At 42.5% G+C, this 20,881-nt stretch overlaps 1 protein-coding gene across 2 annotated transcripts; it reads right to left on the reverse strand.

The window, feature by feature from the left end:
* Positions 1 to 2,509: 2,509 nt before the first annotated feature.
* On the reverse strand, positions 2,510 to 19,285 carry CRKL (CRK like proto-oncogene, adaptor protein). Of its 2 annotated transcripts, none has more exons than XM_080354970.1 (3): positions 18,508 to 19,285; positions 15,598 to 16,060; positions 2,510 to 6,458 (listed from the first exon to the last, which is right to left on the reverse strand). In XM_080354970.1, exons 1-3 carry the CDS (start codon positions 18,819 to 18,821, stop codon positions 6,324 to 6,326), a joined length of 912 nt encoding a protein of 303 aa, XP_080211096.1. In that variant the 5' UTR covers positions 18,822 to 19,285; the 3' UTR covers positions 2,510 to 6,323. The 2 variants fall into 2 exon arrangements, with proteins under 2 accessions (XP_080211096.1, XP_080211097.1); XM_080354971.1 differs by lacking the exon at positions 2,510 to 6,458 and adding an exon at positions 13,526 to 13,949.
* Between the last annotated feature and the right edge of the window lie 1,596 nt (positions 19,286 to 20,881).

The following is a 20,881-nucleotide window of genomic DNA, read 5'->3' on the forward strand; positions in this document are numbered from 1 at the left end:
CCAAGGTGGGCACACAAGTCGTGTTAATGAGCTACAGTAACTGGTGCAACTCGGGCTGTAAGCGAGCTCTCCGGGCTCACATTTCAGTGCAGCAGGCTGACTTTGGGACAGCTGTGATGGTTTCTTGCCCTGCTGCAGGCCTGTCCCTCTCGGACTCGCAGTCCTGCTGCAGGAAGGCTCAGCTGTTTGCTCAGTGACTGCCACAGTTTGCAGCTCGGGGTATTAAGGTAACCTGAAATTGGAACTGCTGTACCTTACCCTGCTGAGCTGTGACTTGTGCTTCAACAGCTGCTACGAGAGCAGCTGATCTGCCCCCTAGAAAAAGGCAGAGGGGACAGCAAGAGACAGAAAGCGCTACAGCTGCTCCAAGGTGAGCCGTCCCTGATGGCAGATACAAACCTGAGGAGCTTTCCTACGTGCACAATCACACTATCATAATAAAAAATTACAAGGAAACATGTTCATTTGCTGTGACACCATTTTATTTGAGCATATTTAGGCACATTTCCTGCTGGTGTAAGCTCAAGCAAGGATACATGTGGTTGGCTCTAAAGGGGTGTTTGTTATTCTACTGGTTTAGAAATAAAACCTTTTGATTAAATTAGGATGAGAAACTGGTAAACCCAGCTCATCACAGCTAGCTTGCACGTAAAAATTACGGCTTACACTGCCTGTTGTTGGACTGACCTAACTAAACTAGTTCAAATTTAAATTAGTGAAAACCTGCATGCAGGTAAGCCAGAAATAAACCCAGCTTGAGTTACTGCTTGTTTCTAGTTACCTTTGACTTTTTGCTGAGCCAGTTTGGCTGTTGCGGGAGCTTTAGGTACAAAACCCGAGTCCTGACTGCAGCGAGAGGGCTGTGCCGGCCCTGGGAGAAGCTGAGCGTTGGGAGCTGCCGTCCCCAGCTGGAAGATCACCCAGGAGGTCAGTGTGAGGGGTAAGAAGCCAGGGAGGGAGGATGAATGAGCTGTGGGTGCTGGATGGCTGCACTGCTGGGATTCACACGAGGGCAGGCAGGAAACAGCTGCAGTTTAAAATGCAGAGACAAATCCCAGTCCCTTGCAGCCCCCTCTGACTGTGTACTTGTCACTACTGGTAAATGAAACGTGCCATGGTAAAGCAACCCACTCCTGGTGCAAGTGGTAAAGGAGTCATTTCTGAACACAGTGTGAGATAAGGAAATGTAGATTGTTGTGGCCTCACTTCAATATGAAGTGGTACAGATTTACACTTGGTGACACCTGATGCATTTTGAGGTACAGATAGTTTTTCCTGTACAGAAGACAGGCATTCCAAACCTGCCCAAGCCCCCGGCTATGAAAGCACTTTGTGTCCCGCTGCTTAATAAAAGTGGCTGTAGATGCTGCAGTTCAGTGTCAGAGAACTCTGGGTGTTACCAGCACAAAGCCCAGCCCAGGCCCCTGTCTGATGCAATTGCTGTTCCTGCTCCACCCCTGCAGCACCATTTGAATCGTACGCATCTCAGCACAGGCAGGAACAGGCTGTAATGCAGCGTGTAGGAAGCAGACGGCAGGTATAGCAGGGGATGCTCAGTTTTGCTACTTAAATAGTAAAGGAAGAGCTACTGAAGATGTCAGGAGGAGCTGCAGTAACCTGCTTGTACATCCAGCTGATGGCATACACAACAGTTTGAAATGGGGTTATCAGGCCTGCTACACGTGCCTTCCTTGTGCTTGCTTATTTGAAATACTACGGCTTTTCTCTGAAATGTAACGTGCTAAATGTGACTATTTGATGATAAAACGCTATGCAGAGTTGGCTATCAACGTTTATTAACATAGCAGGGAAATCTGCACTCCAAAGACGACAAACACAGGCTGTGAACGTACCCACAAGGAGTCCACGGAAGCAACACAAGCTGTTTAGACTTTGCCTTTGCAGCAGCTGAGGGTGCAACGTTCCTCTTCAGTTTTTCTCCTACGTAAAATCGTCTCAACTTTCAACCCATTGTTAGTGATTTAACTGAATGATCCTAAATATTGAAGAAACTGAAGTTCTAGTTTGTGCTATTCTTGATTCGGATTGACTGTAAAAAGGCATATTTATTTAAACAATAACAAGCTAAACTCAAACCATGTGCATGAACCGGTCATTCACACAAGCACCATCAAGGGTATCCCAGTAAACGAAGGCTGTGGTTCCTAGAGACCTGTAGAAGCCTGGGCAGAGGAGCAGTGTTAATATGGTGACAGGAAGAGCACTGAAGTGACAGGGCTGACAATCTGTGTAACCAGAGATGCATCTTTTTCAGGTGACTCTCCGGAGCGCAGCAGCGGAGTCTGAGAAGAGGCGTGAGGATGGAATAGGAGAGTATCCGTTCAGCCTGGAAACAGCGTTTTCTCTTGCTTAATCCTCCCCTGGATTCTGGAAAACTTGGATTTGCACTGTCACGCACCACAAACCAGGGCAGCGTCATGACAGAGTAAGGACTTAAATGCTTTGCTGATATTGTCAAGGTTTTAAGACTAAAGACAACAAATAATGCTGCAAGTTGAGGCAAGTTTTATTTAGACTGTACAAATAGGGCACTGGGAAAAAAAAATAACAAACAGTGGCTTGATGTTGGGACCAGTTCTATGAAATAAGTGGAGTAAGAAATTAAAAAGGCACTAATCTTAAGAAAAGACACTCCATGTATTCTAAGAATATAATTCATTTAATACTGTTAATCTTATAGCACAAAAAATAAAAGAAGCTATAATCCCCCAAAATAAACTTTAAAAGCTTACACTTAATATTATTGCCTGAAGATCATGGTCTTTAAATTACATATTGTGTTTTAAAGTTTACACAGTGAAGACTGTCTCAAATACAAGGCCACCTTTCCCACTGCAATAATTGTATCCTTGTCCCAAAACACACTTTCATTTAGCACAAGTAAACAGAAAATGACAACTACACAAGAATGCTTGCACTGGTCCCCCAAGGCAGTCTTTTAGGCAGGTCTCACTTTCAAATGCAGGTTTTGAGGAAAATGCTTGAAAACTTGACTAGAAAACAAAGGCAGCCCACTCATTCCCCGGATGTTAATACAATATAAAAAGTTACTTCACAGGCACATGAAATGGCACAAAGAATGCTGTTTTTCCCTTTACAAAAATAATGCTCAGGCTCTTCAGAGCCCCAACCCAAATAGGATATTCCCTTTTGTTTATTCTTTCCCAATTTGTAAACAATCATGAATTAAATTAGCGCTTATCCAGTGATGGACACTGATTAAAACAGGTTTCATTTAACCTTTCAGACTGGTCAGAGGCTTTGATGTCTATATACACGTGTACACAACAGAAGGAAGTCGAACAGCCTTTCAGGATAGTTAACTACTGCAGCACCAGGTAATTAAACCAGCTCCTAGTTCAAAAGCAAGAACAACTTTAATGGTGCATAGATTGAAGCCATCACTTGTAGGCTCTCATGCTTCATATTAAGTATTACCTTACACACCCAAGGAACATTTACACTCAAATTTAAGAGGCTTCATAAAGCAACGGCACACATGTAAGCAAGCAACAGGCGACTGAGGATCCGGAGTCCGTCAGAGAGAAACACAACTGATCAAATGCAGTCTTTGTAGGAAAATACTTGTCTCGTAGTAAAACAGCAAAGACGCACTTTGAAGCAAGGTCACGATCAGCTCGGGCTGGGCAGGATGCTACACTTAAACCATTTAACATACCTGACCCGCACCGCTGCGACTCAGAGAAACACTGCTCATCTGTGGCCTCAAACCAGGTGCACAGAAATTTAAGAATTTCTGTCTTTGCATCAGATGCCACTGCACACAAATTTTGCATAGTTTTGAAGGTAAAATATTTTGCTTTCCTGCAGTATCAGAACATAATTAGACCTAAAACAATGCTTGTGTTCAGAGTGTATACCTGATTCAATGAGGGGATGAGTCAAGACATTTATTTCAGTGAAAAAAAATCCAGGTTAAAAGCCGTGTTCAAGATGTTGAACCTCTCAGTATTTATTTACCATGCAAAGGAAGAATTCCACAATCAGTCTTCTGAAGAGCTGCCTGTAACTAGGTCAGGTCTGAAATAAGATTTCTCTGCAGCAGACTGAGTTTAGTGCAGTTTCTGTATTCGAAAGATGACTTTCAGTAGTACAATTATGTAGTAAACTTACAAGTATCTAGTTGGGGCACAGAAAAAGCATGACCTACTTTAGTTGAGAGAGCTGCATAGCTTTTCCTTGCAAGACAAAATGTCAGTGCCTATTGTCAAGAATTACTCTTACAGCACCAAACACTTCAGTCAATGCTACTCTACTTCACAGTTAATTTGGTAGTAAAATGCTCTACAAGAACTTCTAGGCTGTCAGCCACTTGATCAATACTACAGAAAACAGCTAATAGATGAACAGACAGACTTCTTTTAAAAAAAACCGGCATTTTGAATGTCTTGTTGCAAACACCATTTTTGCATCTCATCAGTGCCTTCCAATTAAGGATCTCGTAGCACTTTCACATGAGCTAAAAACAACGTGCTTTTATTAGGATCAAGTGACACAAATCAACAAGAAAACATGCTGGGACTTAAGACAACAACTTTTATATAATTTGACATTGATAAGAACTGGTGAGATCCTGCAGGTGTCTGGCATTTCTCATTTTGCTACAACTGACAGCCTTCCAAAGTTGAAAAATGGGGGCTGCTGTTTTCCTGTCAGCTTCCACAACAGACATTTCTCTTTAACCAGGCCAGCTGAAAAGGGAGGTTTTGTAGCTGTAGTCTTTGCGGGCGCGTATTCTGTGAATTCGGTGTTCACTTATTTTTAAAAGAGCATTCCAGTTCACCTACAAAACACATTTAAAGAAGGTGGCACAGGATATCACTGTACGTAAGTTCTCATAGCCTGTACACAGGCTAAGGACCTAACCTGTGGGGCGTGAATTGTACTTATTTACCTGCAGCCATATAGTTCCCTACTGTAAGTACAATTACAGCAGTATAGCTTATATACAGAAAAAGGAAAAGAAGCTATACTGATAATAGACACCTTTGTGGCCTCCTCCAGCCTGAGTGTTAATTTCTCACATGGGGAACCCAGGCAGCTGATTCCAATTAACCATTTTCTAGAGGATGCTGGGAGGGGGGCGGGGATCTGGGGCATATATAAAGCAGAGCCGACTCAGTTAGAAGGGTAAAATAAAGATAGCATGCAGAAGACTTGGGATGCAAGCAAGGAGGGGGCAGAAATAAGATGAAAGCAGCTCTGGAGAAGAAGTACAGCAATGTGGAGACACCCTGGAAAAACGGTACTGTGTTTGAAAACAAGCTTTCAACGAGCTGAGGCTGGCATAGCTAGGAAACTTTGGAGAGATAAGGGAGCCTGTAGAGAAATGGGTATAAAAGGTTTATGTTTAAATAAGAGGATTTTATCAGTATTTACTAAGTTCTTCTGTCCCACTCCTCTCCTACCTCTCCACACCATGGCAATCTGATCCATCTGTCTACCAAGTAACAGCTCCGTGACAAGCACGTCTATACTAGTAAAACTACACTTTTAACACTGCAGAAGAGCTGTATGTAGACCAGGCCAAAGTGTTTCCCTTTAAATCTAACTTTCTACAGTTAGTGCTTGCAAAAATCAACAGAAATGCATTAAGTATGTCAAAAACAGGTTACAAGTTTCAACCCCTCCTAAGTTTCCTTATAAATAAATGCCTCAGCTTCAATACAGCTCAATCAATGGTTATTTGCATTTAACACACACTGTTTCAGGAAGGTCAACAACAAGCTTAAGAGTTAACAGAAAAGAGCAGCTTCTAATACAACTGCTTAGAATACATAAGCTTCAATTATTGTCCTTTAAAGAGACCATAATTTTAAATGTACTACCTTAGGACAGGTTCTCTTAAAACTAAGTCTTCTTCAGTCCTAAAATTGCATTTTTGTTGTTGCTTTTTGTTGGACAGTAACGCACAAGTTGCATGTTTGATCTAAGATTAGGGCTCTTCCTACTGAGCAAGCCAGAAAAGGTCCGTGGAAGTCTCAACATGAAAGGTTTTCTTCCCATACTTCTCTGCTATATACCAGTTCAGTCTTCTCCAGCTTAAGGCCCAACAGAGTTTTAAAAGTGAAATTAAATTCTGGATGATGTAACTATGGTATGAAGGTCAGGCAGTGACTTCAGTTGTATGTATTCCAAATGTATATTAAAAGAACCGTCAAACTGCAGCAAGCTGGAAAACGGGCAATGCTAGCAATGTGCCATTAAGTCATCATCCCACCTCAAACAATGCTAACGGTAGCCAGGAAAATGAAGCAGCAGTGTAAATTGGGCAGAGGGAATCATTCATTCTCATCAGGGTTTTGAGGGTCAAATATTTTGACATGCGTGAATGGGAAGAGCCCTTTTCGACCGTTGACTTCTCCTTCCCACTGACCGTTTATATTCATCCTTGTAACCTTCACAATATCTCCAACCTGCATAATTAAAAAAAAAAAGTTATCAAACATGGAAATCTCACCTCCGATACTCTGAACTAAATGTACATTTACATATTCAGGCAAATTGCTGGACTACACTTTTTCCTACAGGAAAGCTTACACCTTCATGCAGCCATATATTTAGCTTAGATATCATTAACATCACAAAGGCCATAGTTGCAATATCCATTCAAAAGAGCACAGTACTCATACTGATTTTAGCATCAGATGACTTATTTCGGAGGAAATTTAGTTTTTCAAAGGGAGATTCCTTTGGCAAACAAACCATTACTTGAAGCTCTAGTTCCAACTACCGCAGTGCAAGAAGCTTAGGTAGTTCCTAAAATAATGGTACACTTCTGGAACAGGCAAAAGCAATCTCAATTTTATTTAAAGTATTAGATATACAGATTCTAGCATTATTTGTTGTTTTCACCTCTACTTCCTGTCAGTGACTTTGACAAAGGAAACACGACATGTCAGACCTTTCCTACCATAATTGTGTCTCTTTCTATTTGGCAGTGGAAGATGAGAAGAGCTAAACTATGATCAAGAAGAAACATCAGCCCAAATGATACTAAGTTATATTCTTACTGTAGTTCAATGCCTGTACTTAATTTGGATAATTTACAAAGCAAAATATCCAATATGACGAGCAGCATTTAATATCAGCTAAATAGTAATTTCTCCCTTCAACGCTTCAGAATAGCTGAACGTGTGGTCTGTTGCAGCAGCTCTCTGACTTTACACCTCCCTTCCTGTTTACTTCACTTGCTCTGTGGCAACTATAGTAAATATTAGAAAAGTGACACTAGCAGCAAATAACGAACTTCACAAAAAGTAGAACCAGCCTATGACTAATGGCCAACAGTTCATAAGTTTTCTCCCTAAACTAGGCCCAAGCTCTTCGCAGTTGAGTCTCAGCTTACCAAACCACTTCTGTGAAATCCAAAGCTTTCATCTTCTTATTTAAGGAAAAAACGGATGTTAGTCCTGATACAGTGTGTGTAACAATTTGTCTAGGTTATCTGAAGAGTATTACAATTTAGAACTGATGCAGATAGTTTAAGGACCCTGGTCGAGGGCCTCAGATTAAAACTTTTCACGTAAGACCTGTATATTTTCCATTAAAGAATGAAACCCTGAGTTTGCAAAATAGCGTGTGTCACTAGATGATCATAAGCCTGTTTAAACCAGTTACCATTACTCCAATAGATTTTTTTTTTAAGATCACTCAGAAGCAAGAACCCTTAGGTGAAGATTAAGATACTATAATAAACTCCTTGGCAGTCACTCTGTGTTATAGCTCTTAACAATTTTCAAACTTTGAAACTCTTTGTAGGGATTTGAGCTTTATGTTGCATGTTAGAATGAAATTAGGCATTTAAGCAAAATGTGTTGCTGCTCCCTCACTTTTTTCTCCACTGCTTGTGGGACTGACTGTATCCTGTCTGCCCCTCTTCCCCCTTCCATTTGAAACTGTCACACTTGGAACAACTGTAATTTGGTGGTTTTTAGGAGAGGAGAAAACCCTCAGAATTCCCATAAGTTCTAGGGATATAATTGAGACCATGTTACTTTCTTAAATATAGATATTTTCTTATGCCATTCCTAAACTCAAACATGAAGCCAGTATATACTATTCAGTAGTTATACACTGCCCATGATGGTTGTCACATACATATAGCATTAATTTGACTGGTTTTCATCTCTTCACATACTAGTGCAGCATGCTTCAAAAACTGTGTATTTGCTAATAAGCACAATTTGTCAGACTTTTCACTGAATAGAAAGCCCACAGAAAGCTTTAAACAGTAACAAGATGACCTAAACAGGAACCTAACAAATGTCTCTTTAGGAAAAGCCTGATAACATCTATAAATACTCAGTGTTACATTACATTACTAAATTTAAATAACCTTTGAGGACAGATTCAAGTACCAAGTTTTAGACCCAAATTCAGGAAGATGCAGCCAACATAACAACAGTTAAAAATATAAGAAACTGCATTTGCACTGCACCCGAAAACCAATCCACTCTCAAACACTTTAATTTTATTCATGAAAGAAGAAAACACAAAACATCTTTAGTACACTGGATCAAAAACACTGTCTTGCATTTTCTGAGTCTGACAATTTAATTCTGCTCATGTGCCATAGAGATGAATCCATTATTTATTTTGAAGCTCTAGAAAAAGATATCCTTCAATGTGACTTCGAAAGATTTCTAGCACATAAATAGGTTTGGGAGTCTTGCTTCAGCTAAGTAAAAAAAAAAAAAATTACAACATAAATGTGTTGCATTGCAACAAACTACTATATAGATTAACAATGTAAAATGTTCTTCAGGCAGCTGAGTGGGCAAAGTTGCTACAAATCAGTATCTAATATTTAATACACTATTTTTTTCAGAGAGCTTTTTAAGCCAGTCAGAAGGATTGCCTTATGATTAGGCACAGGACAGAGTCAGGAGACCTGGTTCTATTCTCATCTCTGCCACAAACTTCCTGTGTGACTCTGGACAGCTCATGGCCCTTATCTGCAAATTAGGATAATGCTTCCTTAGTCTCAGCATCTCTCAGATACGTTAATTCCCTTGTAAAGTACGCCAGCATCACTGGATGGAAGTATCAACTGCTGAAATGAGTAATACTCCTGAAATGCAGCCATTTGGTTCCACCCAAATGATAAAAATCAAAATGTATTTTAGATGGCATCCTTTCATTATGTCCCTGTTACAGCATGAATTCAAAGCCCTGGGGAAACAAGCCATGGAACGTGCCAGTCAGAAAGGTTACTTCACTCACTCTAGACTCTTCCATACCTGTCTTCCATTTGAAGCTGATTCACACACTGCAAAAGATTTCCTGCATGCCATTTTAGTCACACAGTCAACCAATTCAACATGTTTTACAGATAGTCCAACAAAGGTATGTTAACAGTTCTATAGCTGGTAGAGTTCTGTAACATAAGTTTAAGGAGAAAAAAATGCATTACAACTCTAAATCATCATTTTAGTCCACTGGGTCAATAGCTATAGAAAACATATTGCTTTTTGGAATTTATGGGGTGTTGAATCTTGGCCATTACCCTAATTAGTGTAACAACTCACCTTCCTTGGCAACACTAATATTGGTACCAAAAACTAAACAGTTGTTCAGAGCAGCCGGCTGTTCTGGAGAAGAACAAACAAGGCTCAACACTAAGAAATTACCTGATATCCCACTGTCCCCAAAAGGTGTAAAGCTGAGCTACAAAAAAGAGGCAGAGTTTAGTCACACTGCAACAGGATAATGTGACACTGAAGTAGCTGGTGCTTTATGTATTGGAAGATTCAATAAACCAACAGGCTGAAAGCACAGCTTAATTGTCCTTCACTTCTGAAGCTGTGTGCCAGAAGACTAACAGCTGATGCCCAAACCTGAGAATCAATCAGTTCAGAGGACTTTCAACCATTCTTGAGACAGGAAAGCAGGTCAAAAGGTAGCACAGAAATGTTGAAGTCCTAGATACTGTTAATCTAGCCTCATCTAGGAACAGAGCAAAACAATACAAATTTGCATGTCAAGTATAGCTAGGACAATTGCCAGAGCTGGGGTTGCAGCACTGTGGCCAAAGTGCTGCTCTTCATTAAATGATGGTAGCCTGTCTCCATCTGATGAAGCTCGCTGTCATGATTGTACAGAACTCAGAAAGCTCTAAGCTCCCACAGACAATCATTCTTCAGCCACACTGAATCTCAGTGTAGCACAGGATCTTGTCTAGGTTATCCATATCGCTTTCAGTTTCATCTGCAAACAGTTCTGAATGTGCCTGTGTATTAAATTGTGAGAGACTGAGCACTGACATGATGAGAGCCATAAATAACTTTGACTGGAAAAGGAGGAAGTTATAAAAATTCAGACTGCACACAAAATATCCAGAGTAATTGTCTGTTGTACTTTCAAAGGTCACATACTGAAAAGCTGGTGCATGTCAGCACAGACACAGGAATCCTGCTGCCAGTGTCACTTTCAATTCAATAGTTCTCAGAGCTAAAGCTGCCTGATCAACACTGCACACAAGTATAGGCTCAATATTTTGCTTAAAATCTACATCTTGTGGGTCAGATGTATTTTAATGTTTAACACAGCTTGGCTTAAGAAAAGCACAATGCTTGTTGTCTAGTGAAAGAAGTAGCCTAATTTCCTAATTAAGAAAGTTCAGCTACTAGCACATTTTGGCCTACTTGTCTCAACTTGCCTTTGAAGAGGAAAAGTTAACTGTAACCTAATTGTAACAAGCCCAAGAGAAATATTGTAAGTCAGTTATAACTATGGTGAATGGATATTTATTTCACCAAAACATGTCAGTGACAGGTTAACTCTGTACAAGCAAACATACATGTTTGATACATCAAGAACAGATAAACTAGTTAATACTGTAATGCCAGCACAGGTCTAGAAAAAGCCATGATTGGTATAAACACTTTGCTATAAAAATACAGTGAAGCTCTTGCATTGGGGAATAGTGTGGCCAGCAGGACAAGGGCAGTGACTGTCCCTCTGTACTGGGCACTGAGGAGGCCACACCTCAAACCTGGGGTCAGTTTGGGGCCCCTCACGACAAGAAAGCGCTTGAATTGATGGAGTGAGTTGAGAGAAGGGAATGGAGCTGGGGAAGGGGTTGGAGCACAAGTGTGATGGGAGCAGCTGAGGGACCTGGGCGGTTCAGCCTGGAGAACAGAAGGCTGAGGAGAGAGCTTCTTGCTCTCTGCACCTGCCTGAAAGGAGGTTGAAATGAGTGGGGGTCAGTCTCTTCTCCCAAGTACCAAGCAATAAGACAAGAGGAAATGGACTCAAGTTGCGCCAGGGGAAGTTTAGATTGGATTTCGGGAAAAATTTATTCACCAAAAGGGTTGTCGGGCACTGGAACAGGCTGCCCAGGGCAGTGTCTGAGTCACCATCCCTGGAACAGTTTAGAAGATGTGTAGATGTGGTGCTTAGGGACATGGTTTAGTGGTGGACTTGGCAATATTAGGTTCATGGTTGGACCTGATGGTCTTAAAGGTCTTTTCCCACCTAAACAATTCTATGATTCTTGTTTAAAAAAAGATCTTCAGACTCCATAACACTGTCATGTCAAGTCTGGAGATGAACTCTAAGACTACTGTTACTGCCTTCAAAATGATCTAAGACACTTAGTACAGTGTTTGCAATGTATTTAAATACCGTTTTTCAAACGCATGGCAGCCGTAAGTCTAGTAGCTGCTGCTGGTCTCCAATTTTCTGGTTCTTTACACTTTCATTTAGTTTTATAAGTGAATTTGGAATTTGTTGTTCACGTCCTAAATCAGCCTTCAAAGAGTTGGCTAATTTTTAAGGGAATTATCCACCGTTACTTTATCTACTGACTATGCTGGACATAATGAACTTTGTTGTGTAAAAGTTAGCAATCAATCCAATCAATCAGCTACTCTGGACCCAAACAAGATGTACCAATTATCAAAAGATAAGCTCCCTTGAAGTAAAGCATGGCAGGTCTTAGTCTGCTGGGCACTGTATATACTTCACATGCTGGTTAGAGCACGCCAGTTTAAAACAAGGTTTCAGCAGCATATTATTGTTAACAGGCTGGCTACAGAGCTACAAGTTATTACATGCTGAGAAATTTTAAGCTAGACTTTGCTGCTTTGTATCACAGTAACAGTGCCAAGAATCTCTGCTCTTACAAAATTCATCACCTTATTAAAAGTGCTATCCTGTATAAGCTTTGAACACAGGACTGCTCTCCTAGTTTTCCCAACGAAAAGCATGACTGAAGAACAGCAGTACAAAACTGTAATGTATGGTTCTAGTCCAAATAAATACAGGACACTGTATCCCTGTCCTTCATATTCCTTCCTCTAGAGCACCAGAAAAGAAGGAAATTGCTCCTTGGCTAGAAGCACACAAGTAAAGAAACAGATCTGGGTGGCTGGGGTTTTTGTTCTTGTTTTGTTTGGCTTTTTTGGTTTGCTTTTTTTGTGTGTGTGTGGTTTGGTGGTTGTTGTTGGGCTGTTCGTTGTTGGGATTTGTTTGTTTGTTTTAATGCAGTATCCATGAAAATATTTCACACATTAGTAGAAAGTTAGTTGTGATGAGAAACTGCAGACAACACTAAATCCGCACTGCCAAGGTAACTAACTCAACTGACAACAGTATATGTAAATCTTAGAAATTCATTTAATCATCACAGGCTTTACTAATTGTTCACTGGTGCAGGGAGATGCCCACAGTTATAGGTATACCAATTGTATGCTTTGAAATAGTAGCTATACTTAAAACTTTTATTTTAGGCTACAAACAGATTGCTTTTTTTTAATTTTAGAGAATAAAGTAGAGGATATAATGAAGTAGGACCAAGTCAACATTTAGATGTTGGTCACATCAATAATACCAATATGAATGCTACATCATTTGAGGCCAGCAAAGTCCAAATCGTAGTAAATGCTACATTAACTAGTATCCTTAAAGGAACAACATTGTAGTTGCCCTTAAACCGCCACATTCTAAATACTATTTAAAAGTTAAACAATCATTTTTCAACCAAACAGATTTTGTTTCAGATTTCCAGTAGAATATTCACTTGTTTTACAAGTTACATTTTTCATATGAGAAATTAACAAAAAATAAAATTGTATCTTCCTTACAAAACAAACTTCTCTGTATAGTCTATGAATCTTTCTTTTCTCAAACAAAACTGATAGTTTCTGTAAACAATAGTGTGCAACAGAAAAACTGGACTTGCAAGCAGACAGCTTGCCCCATTTTCAAGCTGAATCCAGGAGAATGACATCCCTCCACTTAAAAGGAAGTTGAGCAGATTACTACGCAATAGCTTTATTTACTCCAGATGATATTCTCTTCCTTTTAAGTACTGTCTGTATGCTGACCACACAAAGCTAGAACCAGCAAACATATTTTGTTCTCATATTGTTTTATCAGTTTAAATGAGATCACACAACCAGGCACTGTATAATTGCACTAACAAGTGCTCTACCTGTCCAAGCTGAACTGTCATTTAGAGTACACCTATACTAAGGGGGAGTGCTGTCAAATACTATTATTTTCAAAGAACACCATTAACTTTCTTCACCAAAACATTCCCATAACATGTTCTTTCTCTACCACTAGCTAGTTCAGTGCTCTTACAAAACAGAACCTTCGAATGGTCCAGATTATTTAGTGACATGTAGAACCCTAATAAGGCTGGGATTAAATACATCATCAGGGCCCAGCAGGTGTGAGGCAATCTGAAGGAAGTTCATTAAAAGAAGCTGGATTTTTTTCCTTCAGAGTAGTATATGTGACAAAAAAATATTGCTATAATAAGGTTGCTAAAGTTCCCTATGCATGGATATGGAGAAGCTGTAATCACTGATTTTCACGAAAATGTAGATCACATCCCAGAATTCTCCTTCTGAAGCCTCTTGAAAAGGCACAGCATGGTTAAGGTGAGCTTGCAAAGACTACATAGGAAGACAAAATATGCCAACAAGACACAAAAGACACAAAAACATGAGACAGTAAGTGATTAGAATTTAGTGGAAGAGAAGCATCTCTCAAACAAAATTTGAAGGTTCAAAATAATTCAAACCTACATGCTGGTCAGAGAATTAATCCTACTGGTATACTACAGTAGCTAAAATGATGGCATTAACTAGGTCACAAAAGAGCAAGTCAGAAAAATCTATTTGTGAGGGCTATCCTTCCAAGCAGTTCTGCTACTCTGCAGCAAAGCAAGTTGCCTGAAGTAATTCCATGACGCATCGATAACCTAACAAAATCAATTGCGTGCCTTGCTTTGTTTTCAGAAGCATGAGTAGTTTTGGCAGGAATCTTCTGTACAGTGCAGTTGGCAGTGAATTTACACTTTGCTCTATAATAACTTTCACACACTGTTCACAAATAACAAGCTGCTAGTCTTCATAAGGCTCAAGAAAAATCCAGTGATACATATTTAACTTTTAACCCTGTAAGAGTAATAACCGGTAGATGTTTTAAAAATACAGGAGGAAAAACATTTTGGGAAACTATTATGAATAACTGGAAGTCACAAATATAACCTTTCAGATTTCAGGCAAAAGCATCAGCTAGAGGTAACAGCTTTAACTTGCAAAATAATTGAGCAAAGGCAACAGGAAAAGTTCAGAGGTATTTTTAAAACCATTATTATTTTACTTGCTAAAATGCTCTTGCTTCCTTTGGTTATTGCCTTGCATTTGCTCCTTGAAGTATTATAGCTTGTTCACATTTCATCTTTGAGACTGGTACTTTTTCCAGGTGAGAACTGGGTTAACTAGCCTTCAGCATAATCTAAGTGTAAAGGTAACAGTCCCAGTGTTCTGGATGTAGCTTTAAAAACTTCTTCCAATCCATCATTTACGCAGGTTAAACTAGAATTGTAACAGGAATTCTTTACCATCTAAAGAATAAAGCTCTGAAGTCTTGAAGACATACCTAATAAAAAAATGCTTTGGCAAGCATAGGAACTTATTAAAGGCTCAACACAAGTTTAGAGGCTACACTACAGCCTTTCATCGAACCCCCTCGCCTCCAATTTATGTCTTAAGGTTTCTCAAATTCCACTTTTGAAAGCCAAAATATAAGAGACTACAGTACTTCTGGACCAGATACTCAAGTGCATCTCATACTGCACTCAAGGATCAGAAAGACAGTGTTAATCAGCAATCCTTACCTTTCTCTGAAGGATGCTACTGCCAGTTCTCAACCTGAAATACTGCAACAGTTAATAAAACATCTTTTTCCTTCCCCCAGATTAGGTGGAGAAGCAAAGTCATCCTCTCACTAGCACTTCCACAGCACGATGTATACACTCCACTACCCTTGTAGCATATTTACACTACTGAGTAGGCACAAAGAGAGGGTAAATTCAGGTCCTGAAGTAACCTGGTCACTTTCCTCTAAGGAAGTGGTTCAGATGAAGCAATTTTTGTAGTTCTTTCTTCAGAATGTAACCTAACTTCTTCTCAGTCCTCTAACATAGATATGCAGACTCCATATTAAGTCAACCGCACCATCTTTGCCACTGACAATTTTTAGTTTATCATTTTACAAAACAATCAAAAACCATAACACTTTACAGGAAAAACTTACCTCTAATGCCAGTGCAGTCTTGTCATAAGCACAGGGTACTCTCTTTTGGATAGCTTTGGCATAGACTGGTCCATTCTGTGTTGATGGTAGAGGATTGATCACTGCTCCAGGCGTACTGGATACCGTGGGAAGGGGACTTGCGGTTTGAGGCTGAGCATAAGCATGGGCAGGTTCCGGAATACCATAACTGTTGGAATTCCTGTTTCCGTGCTTCCCATGAGAAGATCTGACTAGCTTTTCTACATAAGGAACGGGAATCATCCCAATCCGACCATCCTTGTTTCTGGCGCTCCACCACTGTTCTTCTGGCTTCTCTATAATTACCAGTATCTCGCCCTTTTTAAAGGGAAGATCCTCAGCATCGTTGCCAGGAAAGTCATAGAGAGTCCGAACATACTCCACATTTTCTTCTGCAGTGGACAAAGCAGGAGCAGATCCAGATCCCATTGGTGGACTTGGATACCTGAGTTTAAAACAGATTTGATGTTTGGATTTTTCATCAAATAAGACTATTTTCACAGCAATCTATTTTCATCATAAATTGTAGAATTTTATTCAAAGCAGCTGTCAGAAATCTTAATGTATACAGGCCAAAGCAGATACTTATTATCTAAGCTATGATAGCAAGAATGCATGTCATTAGCCTACTTTGATTCTCTTTTACTACTTGCAAAATAAGATGGAAGTCAAATCCCTCTGATTTTTGCAAGATATGCTAGAATCCCTAAGCAGAAAGATATATGCTTCTTTAAGACACTCTGCTGCAGCCAAAGCTGGGGGAAAGAACCCTTTAGAAAGCAGTCACTGCATAAGCAAGAGCTCAGGAACATCTGCAATGATGGTCAGAGCTCATTATAGACACAAAACAAACTGTTTTGCAAGTTTAAAATGTCATCTCCAAAAGGTGAAAGTGTTGTATGGCTATGTACCATTAACTACTTGATCCTACCACAAAAACCACCTCTTCATACTGTACTTTATGAAATTTAAAGAATCAACAACCTTGAAAAGCACAAGCACCTGAGTGTGATGTTCCCCTGAAAATGCCAGAGAAATAAGAATCAGTAATTACACTTCTAAAGCACATACCTTCAACCTCTATCCTAAATCTAGTCCATTAACTAAAAATAAATTTAAAAAAAAATCCGGAAATGCTCCCTCTCATCCTCCCTCTTGCAACAGGAAGTCTCTTTCAAACAGAATTTCAAACTATCAATCATGCCATTGATTTTTCTAAAAGAGTTTAGAACAAAAATCATGCTAAGGAAAACCATCGAGTCAATTTCACTTGTTGCTTTATAAAAAAGCTTGTCAATTCACAGTAGGCTAGATCACATCTGTCTCTGTATGCTGAGAGAACAATATGCAACCAAAACCTTGAAAATAAGGCAGTATTTAAATGTTCATAGAACATTTCACACAAGACTCCTAACAAATACCAAGTGAGCAAATGGAATGAGCTACGTTTTCAAGTGTTTTGAGAAAGCCAAGTCAGTCATTGTCATAAAGGATTAAGTTTTTTGCATCCAGAAAGGCACAACAGTACCCAGGCTAAGGAGAACAGAGCATAAAGACTGCTTCAGTGTGGACTTTTTTCCTCCCACCTGTCCACAAGTTTAAACATGCACATAACACTGGGCAGCTCCATGTTCCTGCAATGGTGAAAGTTGTTTGGGTTTTTTTGTTTGTTTGGGGTTTTTTTTTGCATCTACCCATCTCTCTAGCCATAGCACCATCACTACCCAGAAGACTTCTCAGCCTTTGAGTTCTTGAAGCTAGTGCTTCCTGCTACATCCTTCCCATCACCTGGCAGCTTTACAGAAAGACTTTCCTTGACCACTTAAGTCTTCCAACTTGACAAGCTATTGTCAGCCTTTGATAAGTTACTGATTGTTACTAAGAACTGCCCTATGCCAAGGTTAAATTGTGACTATAAACCTCAAAGTTTTTTTTCCCCCCTAAGAACTTGGTAATCTGCAAAACACTGTAAGATTTTAAATGGCAGAAATCAGACGTGAACCAATTTGAATTTTCTTCTCTAATGTGTCACTATTTTTCTAGCTTTTCTTTCACTTCATTCTATCCAGAAAGCTCAGACATTTTGAAATAAGATACTGGGCAATTTTTAAAATTAATAAGGAGTATGTTCTAGAATTCTTGATAAGCAGCTTACTGATGCAAGTTGCAGGTATGTCCCATATTGGGAACAGGACAAAGAATGAGCTCATAGCCAATTCACATTTTCCCATCCTCCTAGAATAGCATTTCTCAGTGTCATGTATGCAGATATAGATGAACGATGTCATAACCAAACTGTGAGAAATAAATACATTTTTTGGAGGTGGAAGTGCCACTCTAGAAGTTTGGGAAATGCTGTCCTAGAATGCATTAAAGCTGACTTAACAGCGTGAAGCAGTCTAACCACACAAAGGCCTGCTCTGTCGTAATCGGTGTGGATACAGGGCCAGACAGCAACTTAAGCTCAGAGGTTGTACTTCAATCACTGAGACCACCAGTGAACCAGATTCTCAACCATCATATGAACAGAAGGACAATACCAGAAGAATAGGTTGACACAAAGCATGACCACACCCTCTCACAAGGCAATTGTAACCAGTAGGAAAGATGCAGAGGGTACCTTCACACGTGCCTACAGGCACTGTAAGGCCAGGCCACACACGTTATAGGGATGATCTGACTCAAAGAGCAACCCGTAATGGTCACTGAGATCCAGAGTGCTAAGATAGCCCACTGTTAGAAACAGCTTCAAACAAGGGCCATAAACAAATGTTTCCCTAGTACACAGAGCACGGCCTTACAACTGTGAGGATCCTGGAGCTGCTAGGCTGGACTTAGGCACCCCCGCCTCGCAAAGCTGGCAGGGGGTGGGGCGGAGGGGGTGGCACTCACCTGGGCGCAGGCTCGATGAGGGTGGTGGTGTCCAGGTAGTGGATCTTGTAGAACTCCAGCAGGGCGGGCAGATGCTCGAACTCCTGGTCGCCGATCTTAAAGCGGCGGTTGGGCAAGGAGTTGATGATGTAGTGGGAAACCCGGGAGTTCTCGGACACCGAAAGCACGTAGTCTCCCGGGCAGGTGGACGAGTCCCGCACCAGGAACATGCCGTGCCGCTGCCCCTGCAGCCGCGTCTGCGCCTCCGCCCGCGACACCGGGCCCACGTACCAGCTGGAGCGGTCCGACGAATCGAAACGAGCGGCGGAGGACATGGCTCCGGGCGGGGAAGGGGAAGGGAGAGGGGGAAGGAAGGTGAAGAGCCCGAAGGCCCAGGCGGAGGAAGGGACCCGGGGAAGAGAAGGCCTGCGAGGCGGAGCGGGCTGTGGGAGAGAAGAAAGCGGCGAGCGCCCGGCCCCGCGTGGAGGAAGCTCCGGGAAAGGGGGATGCTGAGAAAGAAGCTCCGTGCCTCTGGAGACGGAGGACCGAGGGGCGGCTGGGGTGGGGCTGGCCAGACGCGGCGCTCAGGGCCCCCGAGTCTCCCTCAGCGGCGGGGTGTGCAGGGCATCCTTCCCGCCTCTCTCTCGGGCCTGCGGCTGGCGAAGAGCGGCGGCGGTTGACAAAGACAGGCGACCTGGCAAAGGGGCGAGGGCAGCCTGCTACGGTGCCTCAGCGTCGGAGCCAGTCGCGGAGGAGGCAGAGGCGCCGGGCTCCCGCTTTCTCCTGTCGGTTCCCTCCCCTCTCAGAGCCGAGCACCAAAATGGCGGCGGCGCCGGGCGGTGGGAGTTCTCCCGAGACACCGCCCCGCGCACGCGCGCTGGGCTCCCGCCGGCGGGCGGGGTGGGGGTGACCCGGGCCGTGCCCGCCTCAGCGGCCGGGCGGCCGCGCTGGGGGAGGCGGCGGGCTGGCGGGTTCCGTGGCTCGGAGCTCCATCCTCGCGTCCTTCCCCGGCCCCTCCGGGCTCGAGTCACCCAGACCTGCCCCAGCGCGCGGGGTGACCCCGGTTGTGGCGCGGATGAACTTGTTGAGTTAGCGGGGGTGCGGGCCCCCCGCGCCTGCCGTAGCCCCTCAGAGAGCGGAGCTGTGTCCCCACACACCGCCTCCCCGGCGTGCTGCACGGACGACAGATTTACCACAGGTCGCTGCCAAAAAACCCTGCCTGGTTTTCGGGCTGAGGGCGCCTGAGGGGAAGCCGCCAGTGTACCCCCTCCATCTTCTCCCCACCCGTCTCTCAGCCCGTCCCGTCCCCGCCGTGCCGCTCTGCCCCGGCTCCCCGGGCACGTCCCGCTGCCCCCGGGGTCCCGCCGGCCCGACCTCGGGCCTCCCTCCCCGCTCCGCAGCTCCAGGCAGCCTGACCGCGGGCAGCTTGGAGACCGAGAGCACCTTCCCCGCGGTTTTATTGTTTGATTAGTTGATTACATTTTTTTTTTAAGGAACAAAACGGACCGCTGCAATAACCTCTGATCTCGAGATAACCTCCTAGGCACCCAACGAGACAGCTTCCTGTGTTCTTATGGCCTTGTTCCCAGATATCGGGTCAAAGCCCCGTCTGCCTCAGGGTGCAGGCTTGAGGAAAGATGGTGTTGCAGCCGCTGAAGAGGAAGGAAACCCCGGAAAGGACTCAGCAGCCTCCCGGGCAGCGCCTGGTGCGTGGTGCAGCGTGAGCTGTTTGAATTTTAGAGGGAGGTTGGCTGGGTGACCTCAGGCCGGGCCTTGGCTGGGTGACCTCAGGCCGGGCCTTGGCGCAGTGACCTCAGGCTTGGCCTTGGCGCGGTCCCAGGCGCGTTCGGAAGGGCTGGCGGTGGCCATCGGTCTGTCCGGCTGCAACACGAGAGGGCATGAAAAACTAACTGCGCTAATTCCCCAGGTGTGCTAGAAACCTTTGCAAATAGTGTGATTTTAGCACAGTCTTGTGACTTTGTTTAATTTGTGCTTTTGATTTTGTTGGGGTTTTTTTGTTTGTTTTGCTTTGAGGCTGGCAATGTGGAATGAAGCAGCACTTGAAAGCAAAAAAACCACCCATTTGAAGTGGATAAATAGATTTAAGATGACTGTCTTGAAGTGCCTGCCTGGACTGTTGTGGGGTCTTATTCCAGCTTTGCTTTTCTTTCATGCTCTGCCTTTTCCGAAAGCTCAGTCACAACACGGTCATTTTTTTCTCTTTGTTTTTCTTCCTACGTTGGCAACTAGTGTCAACTTGGTGTTTGGATTGGACATAGGGGCTGTGTCTCCATAGACATTTAGCAGAGTTCAAATAATCTAAAACGGAAGACACATCCAGTGTCATTCTTATATTTTACACAGTATCATCCTGGAAAGTCTCAACATCACTAAC

Source organism: Nesoenas mayeri, assembly GCF_963082525.1.
Source record: "Nesoenas mayeri genome assembly, chromosome: 17".
Taxonomy (NCBI): Eukaryota; Metazoa; Chordata; class Aves; order Columbiformes; family Columbidae; genus Nesoenas; species Nesoenas mayeri.